Below are 17,524 nucleotides of genomic sequence, written 5' to 3'. Positions count from 1 at the left end.
CGTCCCACCGTCACCGTGCCCGTCCCACTCTGTCCCCCGTGCCTGTCCCATTGTCACCGTGCCCGCCCCACTGTCACCGTGCCTGTCCCATCCTGTCCCCCGTGCCTGTCTCAATGTCACCGTGCCCATCCCACCCTGTCCCCCGTGCCAGTTCCACTGTCACCGTGCCCATCCCATTGTCACCGTGCCCATCCCATTGTCACCGTGCCCGTCCCGCCGTTCCCGTGCCCGTCTCGCTGCCACCACCGTGTCTGTCCCCCCTCCCCGGCCCCGTGCCGTCCCCCCGTGTGCCCCCACCCCGTGTCTGTCCCCGAGTGCCGGTGCCCTCCCCACCGCGTCCCCCCTTCGGTGTCACGCACCAGTTGTGGCACCCGATGCGGGTCACGGTCCCCGGGGCCACCTCGCGGCTCCCGCTGTCCCCGCCGGGGGTCCCGCAGCGGCAGCGGCTCAGGGGGACGCAGAGCCCGTCCTGCAGCAGCTGCCCGGGGGGACACCGGCACCCTGGGGCGGGGGGACACCGTGGGGACACCGTGGGGACACCGTGGGTGCTCGAGGGGACACCGTGGGGACACCGTGGGTGCTCGGGGGGACACCGTGGGGACACCGTGGGGACACCGTGATGACACCGTGGGGACACCGTGGGTGCTCGAGGGGACACCGTGGGGACACCGTGGGTGCTCGGGGACACGGGGGGGACACAGTGGGTGCTCGAGGGGACACGGTGGCTGCTCGGGGACACGGTGGGGACAGCTGTGGCGGTGGCCGGGCCGTACCTGTCTCGCACGGTCCCTGCAGACACTGCACCGGCGCCCAGGTGTCCGCACAGCTCCGGGGGCAGCGCCCGGCGCAGGGGCTGCGGCTCCGGCCCCTCTCGCCGCACCGGGGCTCTGGGGGGACGCGGGAGCCCTGAGCAGCCCGGGGGGGTTACCGGGGAGGGGGTGCCCGGGGCGTTACCGGCGTTACCGGGGCAGGCGCTGGAGCTGCAGCTCTCGCTCTGGGTGCGGACCCCCGCACACGCCCGCCCGGGGGGCTCGGGGTGCAGGGGGTGCCGGTGGCGCAGGCGGGACCCCCCCTCACAGGGGTCTCCGCTGCAGGGTCCCCAGGGCCCCCAGGGGCTCCAGTCACACGGCTCTGGGGGGACACGGGGGGCACCGGGGTCACTGGGACCCTCGGGACCCCCCAATGCCCCGTGAGCCCCCCCTGCCCTCCCCAGTCCCCCTCCGGCCCCCCGTACCGGCGGCACACGGCGTGTCCCAGCACTCGGGTCCCTCGGGGGTGCAGGTGCTGCGGGGGGGACGCAGGCGGTGGGTGGGGGGCGCTCAGAGCGCCCCGGCCCCCCCGCGCCCCCAACTCACCAGTGCCGGCACGGGCCGGGGCTCCAGCGCTCGCCCAGGGCCCGCTCGGCCCCCGCCCCGGGGCACAGGGGGGGGCACGGCGCCTCCTCGCAGCCCCGAGCCTGCTCCTGGGGGGCTCCGCAGGGTCTGCCCCCGCCCTCGGGGGGGATGGGGGTCCTGGGGGGTCACACGGGCATCGGGTGTCCCCACAGCCCCCCCAGTGTCCCGTCACCCCCGTGGGGTTTGTGTCCCCTCAGCGCCACGTGTGTCCCCAAGGCGACGTGGCCCCCCCAGGACCATGACCCCCCCCCCCCCCCCCAGCAGACACCGCATTCCCTCCCAAGTTCTGCGTCCCCACAGTTCCGTGTCCCCCCTCCCCCACGGTGTGACATTGTCCCCAGGGTGCCGTGTCCCCCCCCCACCAATCCCCATGTTCCCCTCGTGTCCCCCCCGTGTCCCCCCCTCACCTGTACCGCTCCTGCCGCCCCCCCCCGCAGGTGACGCTGCAGGGTCCCCACTGGCTCCAGCGGCTCCAGGCGCAGGGGGGGGTCCCGGGGGGGCTCCCGGGGGTGGCGGAGGGGGGCGGGCACCCCCCCGGTTCGCAGCGCAGCCGCCCCCCCGCGCAGGTGCAGTTGCGGCAGCCCCGGGCGGGGCCGCCCCCCCCCGGCACCCAGAGGTGCCCCCCCGAGTCCAGGCACCCGCACAGCGCGGGGGGGACACAGCCCCCGTCCTGCTCCAGGGTCCCTGGGGGGGCACAGGGACCGGCTCAGGGGGGGCCGGGGCCGGGGGGGGGGGTCCCACGGGGGTCCCGGGGGGGGCCGGGGTCTCACCGGGAGGGCAGCGGCAGCCGGGCTCGCAGGGAGCCCCCCCCTCGCAGGACACCCCCTCCTGCAGGTCCCGGCAGCTCCGCGGGCACCGCGTGGCACAGGGGGACTCGGTCTGCCCGGGGGGGCACCGCGGGCCTGGGGAGGGGGGCACCGTCAGCGCCCCGACACAGCCAGGGAGCCCCCCGAGCCCCCCAGGCACCCCCCGAGCCCCCCAGGGCACCCCCAGCCCCTCCCGGTGCCCCCCCGCAGTCCTGTACCGCAGGCCCGGGGGTTGCAGACCCGCAGCTCGTGCGCCCCCCCGGGGCAGGGGCTGCCCCCGTTTTTGGGGGGGGGTCTGGAGCAGGAGCGGCTGCGCACGGAGCGGCCCCCCCCGCACGTGACGTCACAGCGCGACCAGGGACCCCACGGGGACCACGCGCCGTTCACTGCGGAGGGGGGGAGGACAGGGGGTGACCCCCGGCACCGCCCGGGTTCGCCCTGAGACCCCCCGAGACCCCCGATCCCTGCCCCCCTGAAACACCCGGACAGACCCCCCGAGACCCCCGAGCCCCCCGAACCCCCCGAGCCCCCCGTTCCCACAGCCCCCCCGAGCCCCCCTCTCCAAAGCCCCCAGGGCTCCCCACGCCCCCCCAGTCTCCACAAGCCCCTGATCCCACCACAGCCCCTCTGAACCCCCCAATATCCCCCTCACCCCCAATATTCCCCCAGTGTCCCCCCACAGCCCCCTCATGCCCCCCACACTCCCCAATCCCCCGCAGCCCCTATGAATCCCCCAACATCCCCCCAGGGACACCCCAATATCCCCCCAGTGTCCCCCCATAGCCCCCCCAGTGTCCCCCCACAGCCCCCTCATGCCCCCCACACCCCAATATCCCCCCGATCCCCAGCCCCGATCCCGCACCCCGGCACGCCGTCACCCCGCACGGCCGGCGCTGCTCGTGGCCCCCCAGGATTTGGGGGCACCAGGGCTCCCCGGGCCCGGGGGGGGCGAAGGCGCGGAGCCGCCGCTGCTGCCCCCCCCCGCAGGGCCGCGAGCAGGACCCCCAGGGCCCCCAGGGGCTCCAGCGGCACGGGCAGGGCGGCGTCACACAGGGGGGAGCTGCGGGAACCACGGGAACCACAGCGTCAGCGGGACCCCAAAACTACCCCAGAACATCCCACAGCCCCCAAACCTCCTCACAGGGGGGAGCTATGGGGAACCCCAGCGTCAGCGGCACACCAAAAAATTACCCCAGAACATCCCACAGAGGGGCAGGGACCCACTGGATCCCCCCACAGTGAGCGGGACCCCCACAGAACCCCAACCTCTGTACCCACACAGGGGGCAGGCTGCAGGGACCCCAGACCCCATAACCCCATACCCTGGCAGTGGGGCAGGTTGCAGGGGTGACCCCAAACCCCATAAATCCCATGACCTGGCAGTGGGGCAGGTTGTAGAGTAACCCCAAACCCCAAATCCCCCGTACCTTGGCAGTGTTGCAGGTTGCAGGGTGACCGTATAACCCCATAACCCCATAATCCCGAATCCCCCATACCTTGGCAGTGTTGCAGGTTGCAGGGTGACCCCATAACCCCAAACCCCGAATCCCCCGTACCTTGGCAGTGTTGCAGGTTGCAGGGTGACCCCAAACCCCAAATCCCCCGTACCTTGGCAGTGTTGCAGGTTGCAGGGTGACCCCAAACCCCAAATCCCCCGTACCTTGGCAGTGTTGCAGGTTGCAGGGTGACCCTATAACCCCATAATCCCAAATCCCCCGTACCTTGGCAGTGTTGCAGGTTGCAGGGCCGGCTCTCGGCGCTCCCCCCCGCCCCACAGTTCTCTCCCGCGCAGTCCCGGTGGCGGCTGCGGCTCGCGGGGCTCTCGGGGCGGGTGCAGCTCTGGCTGCAGGGCCCCCACGGCCCCCACGGCCCCCACGGGACCGCCCGGGACCCCCCGGGCTCCTCCTCGGCCCCTGCGGGAAGGGCCCGTCAGTGGGGCGGGGTGGGGCAGAGCCCGGGCTGGGCGGCACAGGGGGGGGACCCGCACCTGGGGCTGTGGGGCTGAGATCGGCTGTGGGGCTGAGATCCGCTGTGGGGCTGAGATCGGGTGTGGGGCTGAGATCCGATATGGGGCTGAGATCCGATATGGGGCTGAGATCCGATATGGGGCTGAGATCCGCTGTGGGGCCGAGATCCGCTGTGGGGCTGAGATCCGCTGTGGGGCCGGGCTCTGCTGTGGGGCTGAGATCCGCTGTGGGGGCACAAACAACCGGTGACACCCCAGGACCCGCTGGGTCCCCCTTCAGTGGGGCCGGTACCCCCGGTACAGGACAGGGGCTATAGGGCCGGTATCCCCGGTGCAGGGCAGGGGCTATGGGGCCGGTACCCACCGGCACACGGGGGGCTCGGGCAGGTCGGTACAGGACAGGGGCTATGGGGCCAGTACCCACCGGAGCATGGGGGGCTCGGGCAGGTCGGTGTAGGGCAGGGGTTTTGGGGCCGGTACCCCCGGTGCAGGACAGGGGCTATGGGGCCGGTACCCACCGGCACACGGGGGGCTCGGGCAGGTCGGTGTAGGGCAGGGGTTTTGGGGCCGGTACCCCCGGTGCAGGACAGGGGCTATAGGGCCGGTACCCACCGGCACACGGGGGGCTCGGGCAGGTCGGTGCAGGGCAGGGGTTTTGGGGCCGGTATCCCCGGTGTAGGGCAGGGGTTTTGGGGCTGTACCCCCGGTACAGGACAGGGGCTATAGGGCCGGTACCCACCGGCACACGGGGGGCTCGGGCAGGTCGGTGTCGCGGTCCCGTTGCAGGCGGAGCCCCCGGCGGGGGCGCAGCGCAGGCGGCCCCACAGGCACGAGCTGGGGGGCACAGGGGCGCTCAGGGGGGCAGCGGGCGCTGGGAGGGGAGGGGCGAGGGGAAGGACCTGGGGGGTGGGGGAGGCCCCGGGGCCGTCCCCTCCTCACCAGCGGGCGCAGCCCAGGCGCAGGGTCCCGCCCGGCGGCAGCTCCGCCATCGCGGGGTCCCCAGGCGGGCTCCCGGAGGGCTCCGGGCCGGGGGCGGTCCCGGGCGTGCCCCCCCGCAGCAGCGCGGCCGGCACCGAGCAGGGGCACTGCTGGGGCTGAGCAGGGCGTGGGGGGCGGCCGGGGGCACCCAGAGACCCCAAACCAGACCCAGAGACCCCAAACCACCCCAAAGCCACAGACCCAGGGACCCCAAACCAGACCCAGAGACCCCAAACCAGACCCAGAGACCCCAAACCACTCCAAACCACAGAGCCAGAAACCCCCAAACCACCCCAAACCACAGACCCAGAGACCCCCAAACCACCCCAAACCACAGACCCAGAGACCCCAAACCACAGACCCAGGGCCCCCATGAACCCCGCACTGTTCCGGCGGGCACCCACCCTCCTGGGGGACACCCATGGGGCACCCACCACCCCACAGAAGCACCTGGGAACTTGGGGGGAGCCCCCCACTGTCCCAGGGGTCCCTCCCCTTCCCCCCGTGATCCCCCCGACCCCGGGACCACGCTGCCGGTGCTCCCCCGTGGCCCAGGGAACACCCCCAGGACACCCCCACAAACGGGATCCTGCCCCGTCCGGGATCCCCGACCGCTCTGAGGGGCTCCCGTGGCTTGGAGGACCCCGGCCCAAACCCCAAATTCTCCCCCCCCCCATCATTCCCAGCGCAGGATTTGGGGGGCAGCACCCCCGGGGGGTCTCACCTGCAGGCAGGTGTGGCGGTGCAGGAAGGTCCCGGGGGGGCAGTGACAGCCCTCCTGGCACCCCCCCGCGCACCCCACGGCCCCCCCGAGGTGGGCGCAGCTCCGGGGACACCCCGAGCCCCCCCCGCACTCGCGGAACGTCCGGCCCGGGGGGCAGCCGGCCTCTGCACCCCAAAAACACCCCTGAGCACCCCGGGGCACCCCAAAAACACCCCTGAGCACCCCGGGGCACCCCAAAAACACCCCTGAGCACCCCGGGGCACCCGGCCTGTGCCCTCCAACACCCCCCGACTCAGGGCCCCTGGGGGAGTGGGGTGGGGATGAGGGGTAGCGCTGTGGGGCACTGTGGGGTCTGTGGAGTCTGTGGGGCACTGTGGGGCACTGGGGGTCTGTGGGGTCTGTGGGGCAGGACTATGTGACAGGGCAGCGCTGTGGGGCATTGTGGGGTCAGTGGGGTCTGTAGGGCACGGGGGTCAGTGGGGCACTGTGGGGTCAGTGGGGGCAGAGCTCTGGGGCACTGTGGGGCAGGGCTGTGGGGCAGGGCTGTGGGGCAGGGCAGGGCTGTGCTTGGGGGCTCGGGGTGACATCTCTGCGTCGGGGTCCCGGTCTCGGGGTCTCTGTACTGGGGTCTTTGGATGAGGGTTCCTGTAGGGGTCCCTGTGTCGGTCTGTCCGTGTCTGTGTGTCCGTGTCTGTGTGTCCGTGTCGGGGTTCCCGTGTCGGTCTGTCCGTGTCGGGGTTCCCGTGTCGGGTTCCCGTGTCGGTCTGTCCCTGTCGGTGTGTCCGTGTCTGTGTGTCCGTGTCGGTGTGTCCGTGTCTGTGTGTCCGTGTCGGGGTTCCCGTGTCGGTCTGTCCGTGTCGGGTTCCCGTGTCGGTCTGTCCGTGTCGGGGTTCCCGTGTCGGTCTGTCCGTGTCGGTCTGTCCGTGTCGGTCTGTCCGGTGGCACTCACCGCGGCACACGTGGCTGTGGCAGCTCTGGCTCTGCAGTGCCGGCCCCGGGCACGGGGGGGTCCCGCAGCCCCGGCGGCGCCAGCGCTCGCCCCCCCCGCACGGGGCGCTGCAGCCGCCCCAGGGCCCCCACGGCGACCACCGGCCCCGGGCGGGCTCCGCGCTCCAGGGCGACACCGGCACCGGCGGGGACTCTGCGCTCCATGGGGACACCGGCACCGGCACCGGCGGGGACTCTGCACTCCATGGGGACACCGGCACCCCTGGGGACTCTGTGCTCCACTGCGACCACGAGCCGAGCGCGGCGTCCGGGGCCTCCGGGGCCTCCGGGGGTTCCGGGGGCTCCGGGGGTTCTGTGGCCTCCGCGAGCTCGGGGGGCTCCGGCACCCAGAGCGGCTCCGTGCCCCAAGGCAGTTCCGTGCCCCACGCCGGCTCCAGCGCCCACGGCGACCTTGGAGACCCTGGGGTCTCTGGGGACCCTGGAGTCTCTGGGGCCTCCGGAGTCTCTGGGGTTTCTGGGGTCTCCGGGGTCTCTGGGGTCTCCGTGCCCCCCCGCGGCCGTGGGGACCCCCACACCCAGGGCGCCCCGGTGGCCCCGGGCGTTCCCGCGCTCCCGGGCTCTGCGGACAGACGGACAGACGGACACGAGGGGCTCGAGGGGCCGCGGGGGCACTGGGGGGTCCCAGCTCCGGGGGTCGGGGGGATCCCGGCACGTACCGGGTCCGCAGAGCTCGGCACAGCCCCGCACCTCTCGGGGGGTCCCGGTGCAGGGGGCACCGCCCGGCGCGGCCGCGGGATTGGTGGGAGACCTGTGGGGAGTGGGGCAGGACCCCCCGATATGGGGCAGGACTCCCCATTATAGGTCAGAACCCCCCCCATTATAGGTCAGACCCCCCATTACGGGTCAGACCCCCCCGCTATGGGTCAGACCCCCCGTTCTGGGTCAGAACCTCCCCGTTATGGGTCAGACCCCCCCTCACCTGAAGCGCTGCCGGGTCCCGGTGCCGCAGTCACAGCCGGTCCAGGGGGTCCAGCGCGACCACCCGCAGGATTCAGGGGGGCCCCCATTCCCGGGGTCCCCCATCACCCCCGCAGGGACCCCGCAGGCGCTGCAGGGAAAAGGAAGATCACTCCAAATCCTGGGGAGCCCCTGGGAGCCCCCCCATGTTCAGGGATCCCATTTTCTGGGGACACTCAGCACCGGGGTTTGGGGTACAGATGGGTTTGGGGTGCAGCAGGGTGCAGGTACGGGTGGGGTTTGGGGTACAGATGGGTTTGGGGTGCAGCAGGGTGCAGGTACGGGTGGGGTTTGGGGTACAGATGGGTTTGGGGTGCAGCAGGGTGCAGGTACGGGTGGGGTTTGGGGTACAGAGGTGGCTGGGTTATGGGGTTTGGGCTACAGATGGGTTTTGGGGTACCTGGGCTCGATGCAGCCGCTCCCCTGCAGCACCAGCCCGGGCCGGCACCGGCAGCCTGGGGATGGGGGCGTTTCAGGGGGGCTCCAGCTCCTGCACCCCTCCCAGCGCCCCCTAAATCCCCCCCAACCCCCGGACGGCTCCGTGCTCCCCCCAAGTTCCCAAGCCCTCCCTAAGTTTCCTCCCAGTCCCCCGAGTTCTCCCCAAGTCCTCCCAAGCCTCCTCCATGCCCTTCCAAGCTCCCAGATCCCCCCAAATCCCCCAAATCCCCCAAATCCCCCTGTGCCTCCCCCCACCCCTACCCAAGCCGCCCCTCCGAGACCCTCTCGGGACCCTCCCACGCCCCCCCCGTGTCCCCCAGACCCCCCCGACCTTCCTGGCAGCCCCCCGGGCACGAGCTGTTCCCACTCAGGTCCGCGCAGGTGGGGGGGCAGGGGGGGACCCCCAGATCCTCGCAGCCCCCCGGGGGCACCAGCAGCGTCTGGGGGGGGCAGGCTGGGGGAGACACGGGGGGCTCAGCGGGGAAAGGGAGACTCGGGGAGGTTTGGGGGGCAGGGAGGGGGGAGGCCATTGGAGCAGTCAGGGATGGAGGGGTTGGGGGGACTTAGGGGGTTTTAGGGGGCTTGGGGGGGGCACGGGGGGTTCGGGGGGTCCAGGGGGGGATTTGGGGAGGGGCAGTGGTGGCGTTTCGGGCCGGGGGAACAAGGTTGGGGTTGGAGGGGTGTCCCCCGCCCCCCGTGTCCCCCCCGTGCCCCCGTACCTGGGGGGTCCCCGCAGGGCCGCAGGTTGCAGGGCCGGCTCTGCAGCGCCCCTCCCTCGCACGGACGCCCCCCGTTTTTTGGGGGGGGGTCGCTGCAGCTGCGGCGGCGAATCTGCTGCCCCCCCCCGCACGGGGCCTCGCAGGAGCTCCAGGAAGCCCAGGGCGCCCACCCGCCCGAGACTGGGGGGGCACGGGGCGGTCAGGGGGGTCAGCACCCCCACAGCCACCCCCTGACCCACAGCGCCCCCCTTGGGGCCCCTCCGGACCCCCGGTGGGCAGCGAGCCCCCCGCACTTGGGGACTGCAGACCCCGATCCCCCCGCCCCTGGGGATCCCCCTCGGCCGGGGATGGGGGTCCCAGACTCGGGGGGGCCCAGCCCCGAAAGGGGGATCGGTCCCAGCCCCGCAGAGCCCAGACCCCGGGGGTCCCACCCATAAGGGGATCCTAGCCCATAAGGGGGTCCCACCCAAAAGGGGGTCCCAGCCCTCCTGAGGGTCCCGCCCTTACCGGGGGTCCCCGCCCCCCGGGGGTCGCAGCCCGTGCGGGGGGCGGGTTTGGGGGTACCTGGGCAGGCTCGCAGGGTTTGGGGGTACCTGGGCAGGCTCGCAGGAAGCAGACGCGGGTGTCGGTGTCCGTGTCGGTGCCGGTGTCGGGGGGGTGGGCGCAGCCCCCCCCGGGCGGGGTCTCCCTCCGGCGCCGCAGAGCGACCCCCACCCCGCAGGAGCGGCTGCAGGACCCCCACCCCCCCCAGGGCGGGGGGGCACAGCCTGGGGGACACGGGGGGGGGGAAGGGTGACCCTCGTGTTTGGGGGGCCCCCCTGCAGCCCCCCGTGTTTGGGGTCACACCCTGCAGCCCCCCCGTGTTTGGGGGTCCCCCTGCAGCCCCCCCGTGTTTGGGGGCCCCCCCTGCAGCCCCCCCGTGTTTTGGGCCCCCCCTGCAGCCCCCCCGTGTTTTGGGGCCCCCCTGCAGCCCCCCAGGCTCGCTGTTGCCGATGTTGGACCCGCAGCTCCCCCCTGACCCGGCACTGCTCCCCCCCCTTGAACCCCCCGGCCCTGGGGGCTGTTTCGGGGCCCGTCCCCCCCGTTCCACCGGGACTCCCCAATCCCGGGGGGCCGTTCTGGGGGGGCCCTTCCCCCCCTCCTCCCGGGCTCCGCTCACCTGGGGGGGTCGCGGCGGGGGCCCCCGTGGGAGCCAATGGGGACAGCTCCGGCTCGGGGGGGGTGGCGGAGCCCTCGGGGGGGCTCGGGGTGTCCTCGGGCGGGGTCGCGGCTCTGGGGGTGCCCCCGGCCGCGCTGGGGGGCTCCGGGGGGGTCTCGGCTCCTCTGGGCCCCTCGGGCCCGGCCGTGGGGCTGGAGGGGGCACGGTGAGGGAGCGGGGCCAGCGGGGAACCCCCCAGCGCCCCCCCCAACGCTTTGGGGACCCCAAAATCCCGGCCCTCCACCGTGCCCCTCGTACCCGGGGCTGCCGGGGGCCTCGGCACCGTTTGGGGACAGCGCTGTCGTCATCCCGGGCGGGGTGGCCGTGGCGTTGTCACCTGCGGCGGGGACAGGCGCGGCGGTGAGGGGCACGGGGGGGTGGGGGTCACCTCCCCCGGGACCCCCGGGACCCCCGGGACCCCGCACTCACCCGCGGGGCCGCAGGTGCAGCAGGAGCCGCCGTCACCTTCCCGCAGCGCCTGGCCCTGGGGACAGCGACAGCGTCACCGCCACCGCCGCCCGCGGCTGGGCCCGCGCCCCGCGGCCCCTCCTCACCTGGGGACAGCCGCGGAGGGGACAGTAGGGGACGCAGCGCACGGTCCCGGCCGGCTGGCACTGGCACACCTGGCACGGCTCCCCCCGCCAGCGCTCGCCGGGGACGCGCCAGCGGCCGCGCTCCCGGCAGCGCGGGCACGGCGCCGTGTGGCACCTGCGGGTGGCACCGTCACACACCCGCGGGACCCCCCGGGCCCCCCGCCACCCCCCGGCCCCGCTGACCGTCGCGCCTTGCGGTAGATGCCGCGGCAGTGGCGGCCGGCCCCGCGGCGCGCCGGGCTCGAGGGGCTGCGGAAGGACCACTGCACACCGGGGGCACCGCAGCCGCCCGCGCACGGCCCCCACGGCGACCACGAGGACCAGCCGCAGTCCACTGTGGGGGACAGCGGGTCACCGGCACGGCCGGGCAGCCCTGGGCGGCACCGCGGGGACAGCGGGCACCGGAGACCCCACGGGCACCGGAGACCCCACGGGCGCCGCGCCGGGACCCACCTGAGCAGCCGGGGTGCGGGCGGCAGTGTCGCAGCTGCCCCTCGAGGCAGGTGCACAGGCGACACCCGAGCGGCACCGGGGCGCCCGGGGGGTAGCGGCGCCCCCCGGCCCGGCACGGGCACTGCCGCGGCCGCACGCACCCCGCGGGCCCCGCGCCGCCCTCGGGCGCCTCCAGCACCTGCCCCGCCGGGCACCAGCACCCTGCGGGTATCGGGGGGGGGGGTCAGGGGTGCCCCTCACATCGGGGAGCCCCCCGGAGCCCCCCGTGTCCCCCTCACCTGGGCGGCAGGGCGGGGGTCGCGGGCAGGGCACGGCGGCCGCCAGGTCGGCGCAGGAGGCGGGGCAGGGGGCGCAGGGCAGGGGGCGCAGCCCCTCCGCGCACTCCGAGGCGTTGGGGCAGCCCCCCGGGGCACAGGGGGCTGGGGGCAGCGTCAGGCACAGAGAACAACACCGGCCCCACCGGCCCCCCTGAGCCCCAGAACGCCCCCCCGCTCTGGGGAGCCCCCACCCCGGCGGGACCCGGCCGTGCCCCCCCTGTGCCCACAGGGCCCACCCGTCCCACGGAGCCCCTCACCCTGGGGAGACCCCGCACCACCCAGCGCCCCCCACGCTGCGGGGCTCATCTGTCCCACGGAACACCCCGGGACCCCCACCCCATTGCCCCCAGAGCCCTCCTCCGAGCCCCCCGCCCCAGGGCTTCCCCCTGCCCTGGGACCCCACAGCCCCCCCGAGCCCCCCTGCGCCACCCCCCGGACCCACCCATCTCCAGCGCTCCGGGGCTCCCCCCGCGCAGCTCCTCGCAGGCGCGGCCGCCGTTCTGGGGGGGCTGGCACCCCCTGGTGCGCAGCCGGACCCCCCCGCAGCCCCCCGAGCACTCGGACCAGGGTCCCCACGGGCCCCACGCGCCGTCCACTGCGGGGGGGGCGAGTTAAGGGGGCCTCAGACCCCCCCGAGCCCCTCTGGGACTGTGGGGTCCCCAAACCACCCCCGCCGCGCAGCCTGAACCGTGGGGACCCCCAAATCCCTCAGGTGCCCCATGAGACCCCCAACTGCCCCGGGGTGCCCCCAGGCCCCCCTCACTTCCCTGGGCACCCGTGGCAGTGTCAGGGCTGCCCCTGCCCCGGGACACAGACACCCCCCGGTCCCCCCAAAGCCTCCGGGCTGCCCCGGGGTCCCCCCAAACCCTCCGGGCTGCCCCGGGGTCCCCGCTCACCCGGGCAGGCCCGGTGGAAGCAGGGTCTCTCCTGCTCGCGGGGTCCCCGGCAGCCCCGCAGCAGCCCCGGGTGGCGCTGGTGACAGCCCCGGGCGCGGCGCTGCCCCCCGGGCCCGCAGGGGCGGCTGCAGGACCCCCAGGGACCCCAGGGCCCCCAGAGGCCGCAGCCCCGCTCGTCTCCAGCCGAGGCGCAGTCCCGCAGCCCGTCACACACCTGCGGGGACACCGCGGCGGGAGGGGACACTGGGGACACGGGGGGGACACCGGGGACACCGGGAGGGAGCTGGGGGACACTCAAGTGGCGCTGGAAGGGGCTCATGGGACTCCGGGACACCGGGGTGACACCGGGAGGGGTGAGGGGAGTCAGGGACACCGGGAGGGGGGGTCGGGACGGGCCAGGGGACAGCGGGGGTGGCGCTGGGAGGGATTGGGGGACATGGAGGGAACGATGGAGGGAACACGGGGGTGACACCGGGAGGGGGCAGGGGACACCTGGTGTCCCCGGAAAGGGGTCGGGGACACGCTGGGGCACGGGGGTGACAGCAGGAGGGATCGGGGGCTCCATGGCAGCCCCGGGAGGGCCCCGCGGTGGCCCGGGCGGGTGGCGGTGCCCGCGGTCCCCGTTACCTGCTGGAAGGTGACACATTCCCCGTCCCCGCAGTCGAACTCCGCGCAGGGACCCCGCGGGCTGCTCCCGGGGCCGGGGGGCTCTGGGGGGGCACGAGGTCTCTCAGGGGTCCCCAGGGCACTGAGGGGACGCAGGGGGTCCCTCTCTGGTGGCATCTCCTCCCTCCGAGTTTCCCGTTCCCTCCCCAGGGGACCCCGGCGATCGCGCCCCCCCTCAGCCCTGGGGTCCCCAGGAGGTGACACGGGGGGCACTCCCAGACCTCCCCCCCGCAGATGTCCCCGGGGTCTCACCGCACAGCCGGGGGCTCTCATCGGCGCTGTCGCGACAGTCGGGGACGCCGTCGCAGAGGTGGCGAGGGGGGACGCAGGCAGGGTCGCAGGGCAGGTGGCCGGGGGCGCACGGGGGGTCGCAGCCTCCCTCGTCGCTGCCATCGGGACAGTCGCTGTCGCCATCGCAGCGCCACCCCCGCGGGACGCAGCCGCCGCTGTCGCAGCGCAGGGACCGGGGCGGGCAGGGCGCTGCCGAGGCGGTGGCGGGGCCGGGGACAGCGGCGGTGACAGTGACAGTGTTGGTGACAGCCTCGGTGACAGCGGCGGTGACAGCGTCGGTGACAGTAGCGGTGTCGGGGGCGGTGTCGGCGATAGCGTCAGTGTCGCTGACAGCGACGGTGCCGATGGCGCTGGTGACCGCGATGACGGTGTCGGCGGTGACAGCGGTGACAGAGGCGGTGACAGCGGTGACAGGTGACAGCGGCGCGGGGGGCAGCGCCACCGCGCACCCCGCCGGGCTCTCGTCCCAGCCGTCGCGACAGTCGCGAGCGCCGTCGCACACGGCGACCTCCGCCACGCAGGAGCCGTCGGGGCAGGGGACGGTGCCGGGGGCGCAGGTGGCCCGCGCTGGGGACACGGGGACAGCGGTGACACCGCCGCCGTGGGGAGCGGTGACCAAAGGGGCGTCCCAGGGTGGGCGGGGGTCCCAGAGGGGCTCCCGGGGAAGGAGGTCACGGGGAGGGGTCCCCAAAGGCGGCGATGCCGGGTAAGGGGTCCGGGGCGGGGGGGGCAGTCCCTGGGTCGGGACCCTCGCGGGGCAAATGGGGCGGTCCCAGGAGGGGTGGTCCCAGGGCAGAGGGGCCGGGGGGTCCCAGGCTGGGTCCCAGAGCGGGTTGAGGGTCCCAAATGGGGGTCCCCAGGGGGGTGGTCCCAGGGCAGAGGGGCCGGGGGGTCCCAGGCGGGGTTCCCGAGCTGCTGTCGCCCTCACCGGGGCAGTTGGCCTCGTCGGCGCCGTCGGCGCAGTGGCGGCGGCCGTCGCAGATGGCGGCGGGGGGCTGGCAGCCCCCCCCGGGGCACGGCAGGTGCCCCTCGGGGCAGGCGCAGCCGCTCTCGTCGCTGCCGTCCCCGCAGTCGTCGCGGCCGTCGCAGCGGTGGGGGTAGGGGACACAGCGGCCCCCCCCGCACCTGAACTGCCCCGGGCCGCACCGGGGGGCGCAGCCTGCGGGGACGGGACCCCCGGGTGGGCACCGGCACCCCCAGCCGGGGCACGGGCGGCTCTCGGCTCCGGGGGGGCTCCCGAGCAGCGCCACCCCCGGGACCTCCAGATGCCGCGGGGGGGCACAGACCCCCGGGTTGGGGCGCTCAGGGACCCTCAATGTGGGGCACAGACCCCCGGGTTGGGGGGCTCAGGGACCCTCAGTGTGGGGCACAGACCCCCAGGGTTGGGAGGCTCAGGGACCCTCAATGTGGGGCACAGACCCCCAGGGTTGGGAGGCTCAGGGACCCTCAATGTGGGGCACAGACCCCCGGGCTGGGGGGCTCAGGGACCCTCAATGTGGGGCACAGACCCCCAGGGTTGGGAGGCTCAGGGACCCTCAGTGTGGGGCACAGACCCCCGGGTTGGGGGGCTCAGGGACCCTCAATGTGGGGCACAGACCCCCAGGGTTGGGAGGCTCAGGGACCCTCAATGTGGGGCACAGACCCCCGGGCTGGGGGGCTCAGGGACCCTCAATGTGGGGCACAGACCCCCGGGCTGGGGCGCTCAGGGACCCTCAATGTGGGGCACAGACCCCAGGGCTGGGGGGCTCAGGGACCCTCAATGTGGGGCACAGACCCCCAGGGTTGGGAGGCTCAGGGACCCTCAATGTGGGGCACAGAACCCAGGGCTGGGGCACTCAGTGACCCCATTGCGGGGCACAGACCTCAAAGCCTGCAGGGCTCTCTATTTCCCCAGGACCCCCCAAGCTCCCTGCAGCCCCCTCTCCACTCCCAGGACCCCCCGACCCCCCTGCTCACTCACCCGCCTCGTCCGAGTGGTCCCCGGGGGGACAATCGAGCCGCCCGTCGCAGACCCGGGCCGGGGGCAGGCAGCGCCCCCCGGCACAGGCGAACTCGGGGGGCGCGCAGGCGCGGGGGGCGCAGCCCGCCTCGTCCCAGCCGTCGGGGCAGTGGGTGACGCCGTCGCACCGCGCCCCCCAGGGCAGGCAGCGCCCGCCGGGGCAGCGGGGCTGCTGCGGGGCGCAGGGGGCGTCGCACAGCTCGTCCGAGCCGTCCCCGCAGTCGTCCTCGTTGTCGCAGAGCCAGGCCCCGGGCACGCAGAGCCCCCCGGCCCGGCAGCGGAACTCCCACGGGGCACAGCCGGGCGCGGCGGGGCACGGGGCCGGGCTCGGGGGGCACTGCCAGCGCCCCGCCAGGCACGTGCTGGGGGGAGACAGACGGAGCTCACTGGGGGCCGGGGGTCTGTGTCCCGGTGTCCCCCCCCCCCAGTGCCCCGGCGTTCCGGTGTCCCCCTGTCCCAGTGTCAGTGTCCGGCTGTCCCGGTGTCCTGCGCTCCCGGTGTCCCAAATCCCAGTGTCTCCATGTCCTGGTGTCCAAATATCCTGGGATCCCCGTACCCCAATATCCCATTTCCCCTGTGTCATTGTGTCCTCATATCCTGGTGTCCCAGTGTCCTGGTGTCACCACATCCTGGTGTCCTGGTGTCCTGGTGTCCTGGTGTCCCAGTGTCCTGGTATCCCAAATCCCAGTGTCTCCATGTCCTGCTGTCCCAATGTCCTGGGAACCCAGGATCCCAAAATCCCATTTTTCTGACGTGTCTTTGTCCCCATGTCCTGGTGTCCTCATGTCCCCACACCTCGGTGTCCCACACCCCGCTGTCCCGATGTCCCCACAGCCGGGTGTCCTGGTGTCCCGCTGTCCCAGTGTCCCACACCCCGCTGTCCCGGTGCCCCCAGCGCGCCGTTCCCGGGCTCCCAGTGTCCCCCAGTGTCCCCCAGTATCCCCCAGTGTCCCCCCGTGCCTCACCAGTTGCTGCAGCCCTGGGTCACGCTGGCCCCGGCCGGGAAGGCGAAGCCGTCCCAGAAGCAGGGGCAGGCGGGGGGCTCCACGCACAGCCCCTCTGCGGAAAGGGGGGGCACAGGGGTGGCACCGCGACCCCCCAGGCCCACCCCCAGCCCCTCCCGGACCCCCTGCCCCAGCCCCCCAAACCCCTCCCGTCCCCTCCCAGCCCCCCCCGCGCTGTGCCCCCCCCTCACCGTGCAGGACCCGCCCGGGGGGGCAGAAACAGCCCTCGAGGCACCCCAGGGCCCCGCAGAACTCGGGGGGCTCCCGGCCGAGGTCGCGGCAGGTGGGGGGGCAGGGGGGGCCGCAGGGGCTGTACTCCTGCCCCCCCTCGCACTGCAGGGCTGCGGAGATTGGGGGCGTTAGGGGGCTGGGACCCCACACCCCACAGCCTGAACGCCACGCAGGGCCCTTGCCCCCCCCTCAGTCCCACAGCCCCCCCTGCCCTATAGCCCCTAAGGGGGCTCCTGCACCCCCAGACCCCTTGCCTGGCCCCCAACCCGGACACATCCCACCGGGGGCTCAGCCCGCACCTCCCCGTGTCCCCGGGCTGTCCCCGGGCTGTCCCCGGGCTGTCCCCGGGCTGTCCCCTGTGTCCCCGGGCCCTCCTGTGCTCTCCTGAGCGCCCCCAGACTCACGGCACAGCCCCCGCCCCACCCGTGCAGGGGCAGGATGGGACCCCCCCGTGTCTCCCCTGGACCCCCGGGACCCTCCGTGTCCCCCAGCCCGCCGTGGGATTGGGGTGCTGGGACATGAGAATGGGGGTGCAGGGACCCCCACCCGCCCCTGGACCCCAGGTAATCCCCCAGTCCCCCGGTACCCCATGTTGTTCCCGGTACCCCCGTGCCCCACAGCCCCCCGTGTGCCCCGCAGCCCCGGTCCCCCCCAGTCCCCCGGCACCCCCGGTACCGCCGGTCGCTCCCGGTCGCCCCGGGCCCCCCGCACTCACGGCACAGCCCCTGGCTCCGCCAGCGCAGGGCTCTCCCCCGCCGGCCGCACTCCTCGGCGTAGGCGGCCAGGGCCGTGCACAGGCACTCGCAGTCCCCGCCGCTGTCACACCTGGGGCAGGCGCCGTGGGACAGGGCCCGGGACCCCCCTGGGGCCCGGGGAGCCCCGAGCC

At 74.5% G+C, this 17,524-nt stretch overlaps 1 protein-coding gene across 1 annotated transcript in view; it reads right to left on the bottom strand.

The window, feature by feature from the left end:
- Positions 1-17,524, bottom strand: part of LOC118695288 (SCO-spondin-like) — a 32,310-nt gene that overhangs the window by 2,725 nt on the left and 12,061 nt on the right. The window contains 35 exon segments of the mRNA XM_054515794.1: positions 360-501; positions 774-887; positions 964-1,131; positions 1,235-1,284; positions 1,356-1,511; positions 1,802-2,078; positions 2,165-2,296; positions 2,419-2,586; positions 3,063-3,260; positions 3,922-4,113; positions 4,188-4,391; positions 4,906-5,000; positions 5,869-7,435; positions 7,533-7,624; positions 7,796-7,924; positions 8,234-8,288; positions 8,603-8,725; positions 8,991-9,170; positions 9,584-9,757; positions 10,150-10,340; positions 10,447-10,525; positions 10,618-10,672; positions 10,743-10,896; positions 10,965-11,115; positions 11,235-11,435; positions 11,513-11,727; positions 11,990-12,146; positions 12,448-12,661; positions 13,075-13,157; positions 13,366-13,971; positions 14,333-14,563; positions 15,365-15,765; positions 16,369-16,462; positions 16,599-16,748; positions 17,354-17,463. Of these exon segments, the coding sequence (XP_054371769.1) occupies positions 360-501; positions 774-887; positions 964-1,131; positions 1,235-1,284; positions 1,356-1,511; positions 1,802-2,078; positions 2,165-2,296; positions 2,419-2,586; positions 3,063-3,260; positions 3,922-4,113; positions 4,188-4,391; positions 4,906-5,000; positions 5,869-7,435; positions 7,533-7,624; positions 7,796-7,924; positions 8,234-8,288; positions 8,603-8,725; positions 8,991-9,170; positions 9,584-9,757; positions 10,150-10,340; positions 10,447-10,525; positions 10,618-10,672; positions 10,743-10,896; positions 10,965-11,115; positions 11,235-11,435; positions 11,513-11,727; positions 11,990-12,146; positions 12,448-12,661; positions 13,075-13,157; positions 13,366-13,971; positions 14,333-14,563; positions 15,365-15,765; positions 16,369-16,462; positions 16,599-16,748; positions 17,354-17,463 (7,308 nt within the window).

This window comes from Molothrus ater, chromosome 1 (genome assembly GCF_012460135.2).
Source record: "Molothrus ater isolate BHLD 08-10-18 breed brown headed cowbird chromosome 1, BPBGC_Mater_1.1, whole genome shotgun sequence".
NCBI classification, from domain to species: Eukaryota; Metazoa; Chordata; class Aves; order Passeriformes; family Icteridae; genus Molothrus; species Molothrus ater.
The sequence above is the reverse complement of the archived record's forward strand: the minus strand, read 5'-3'. Positions and strand labels throughout refer to the sequence as shown.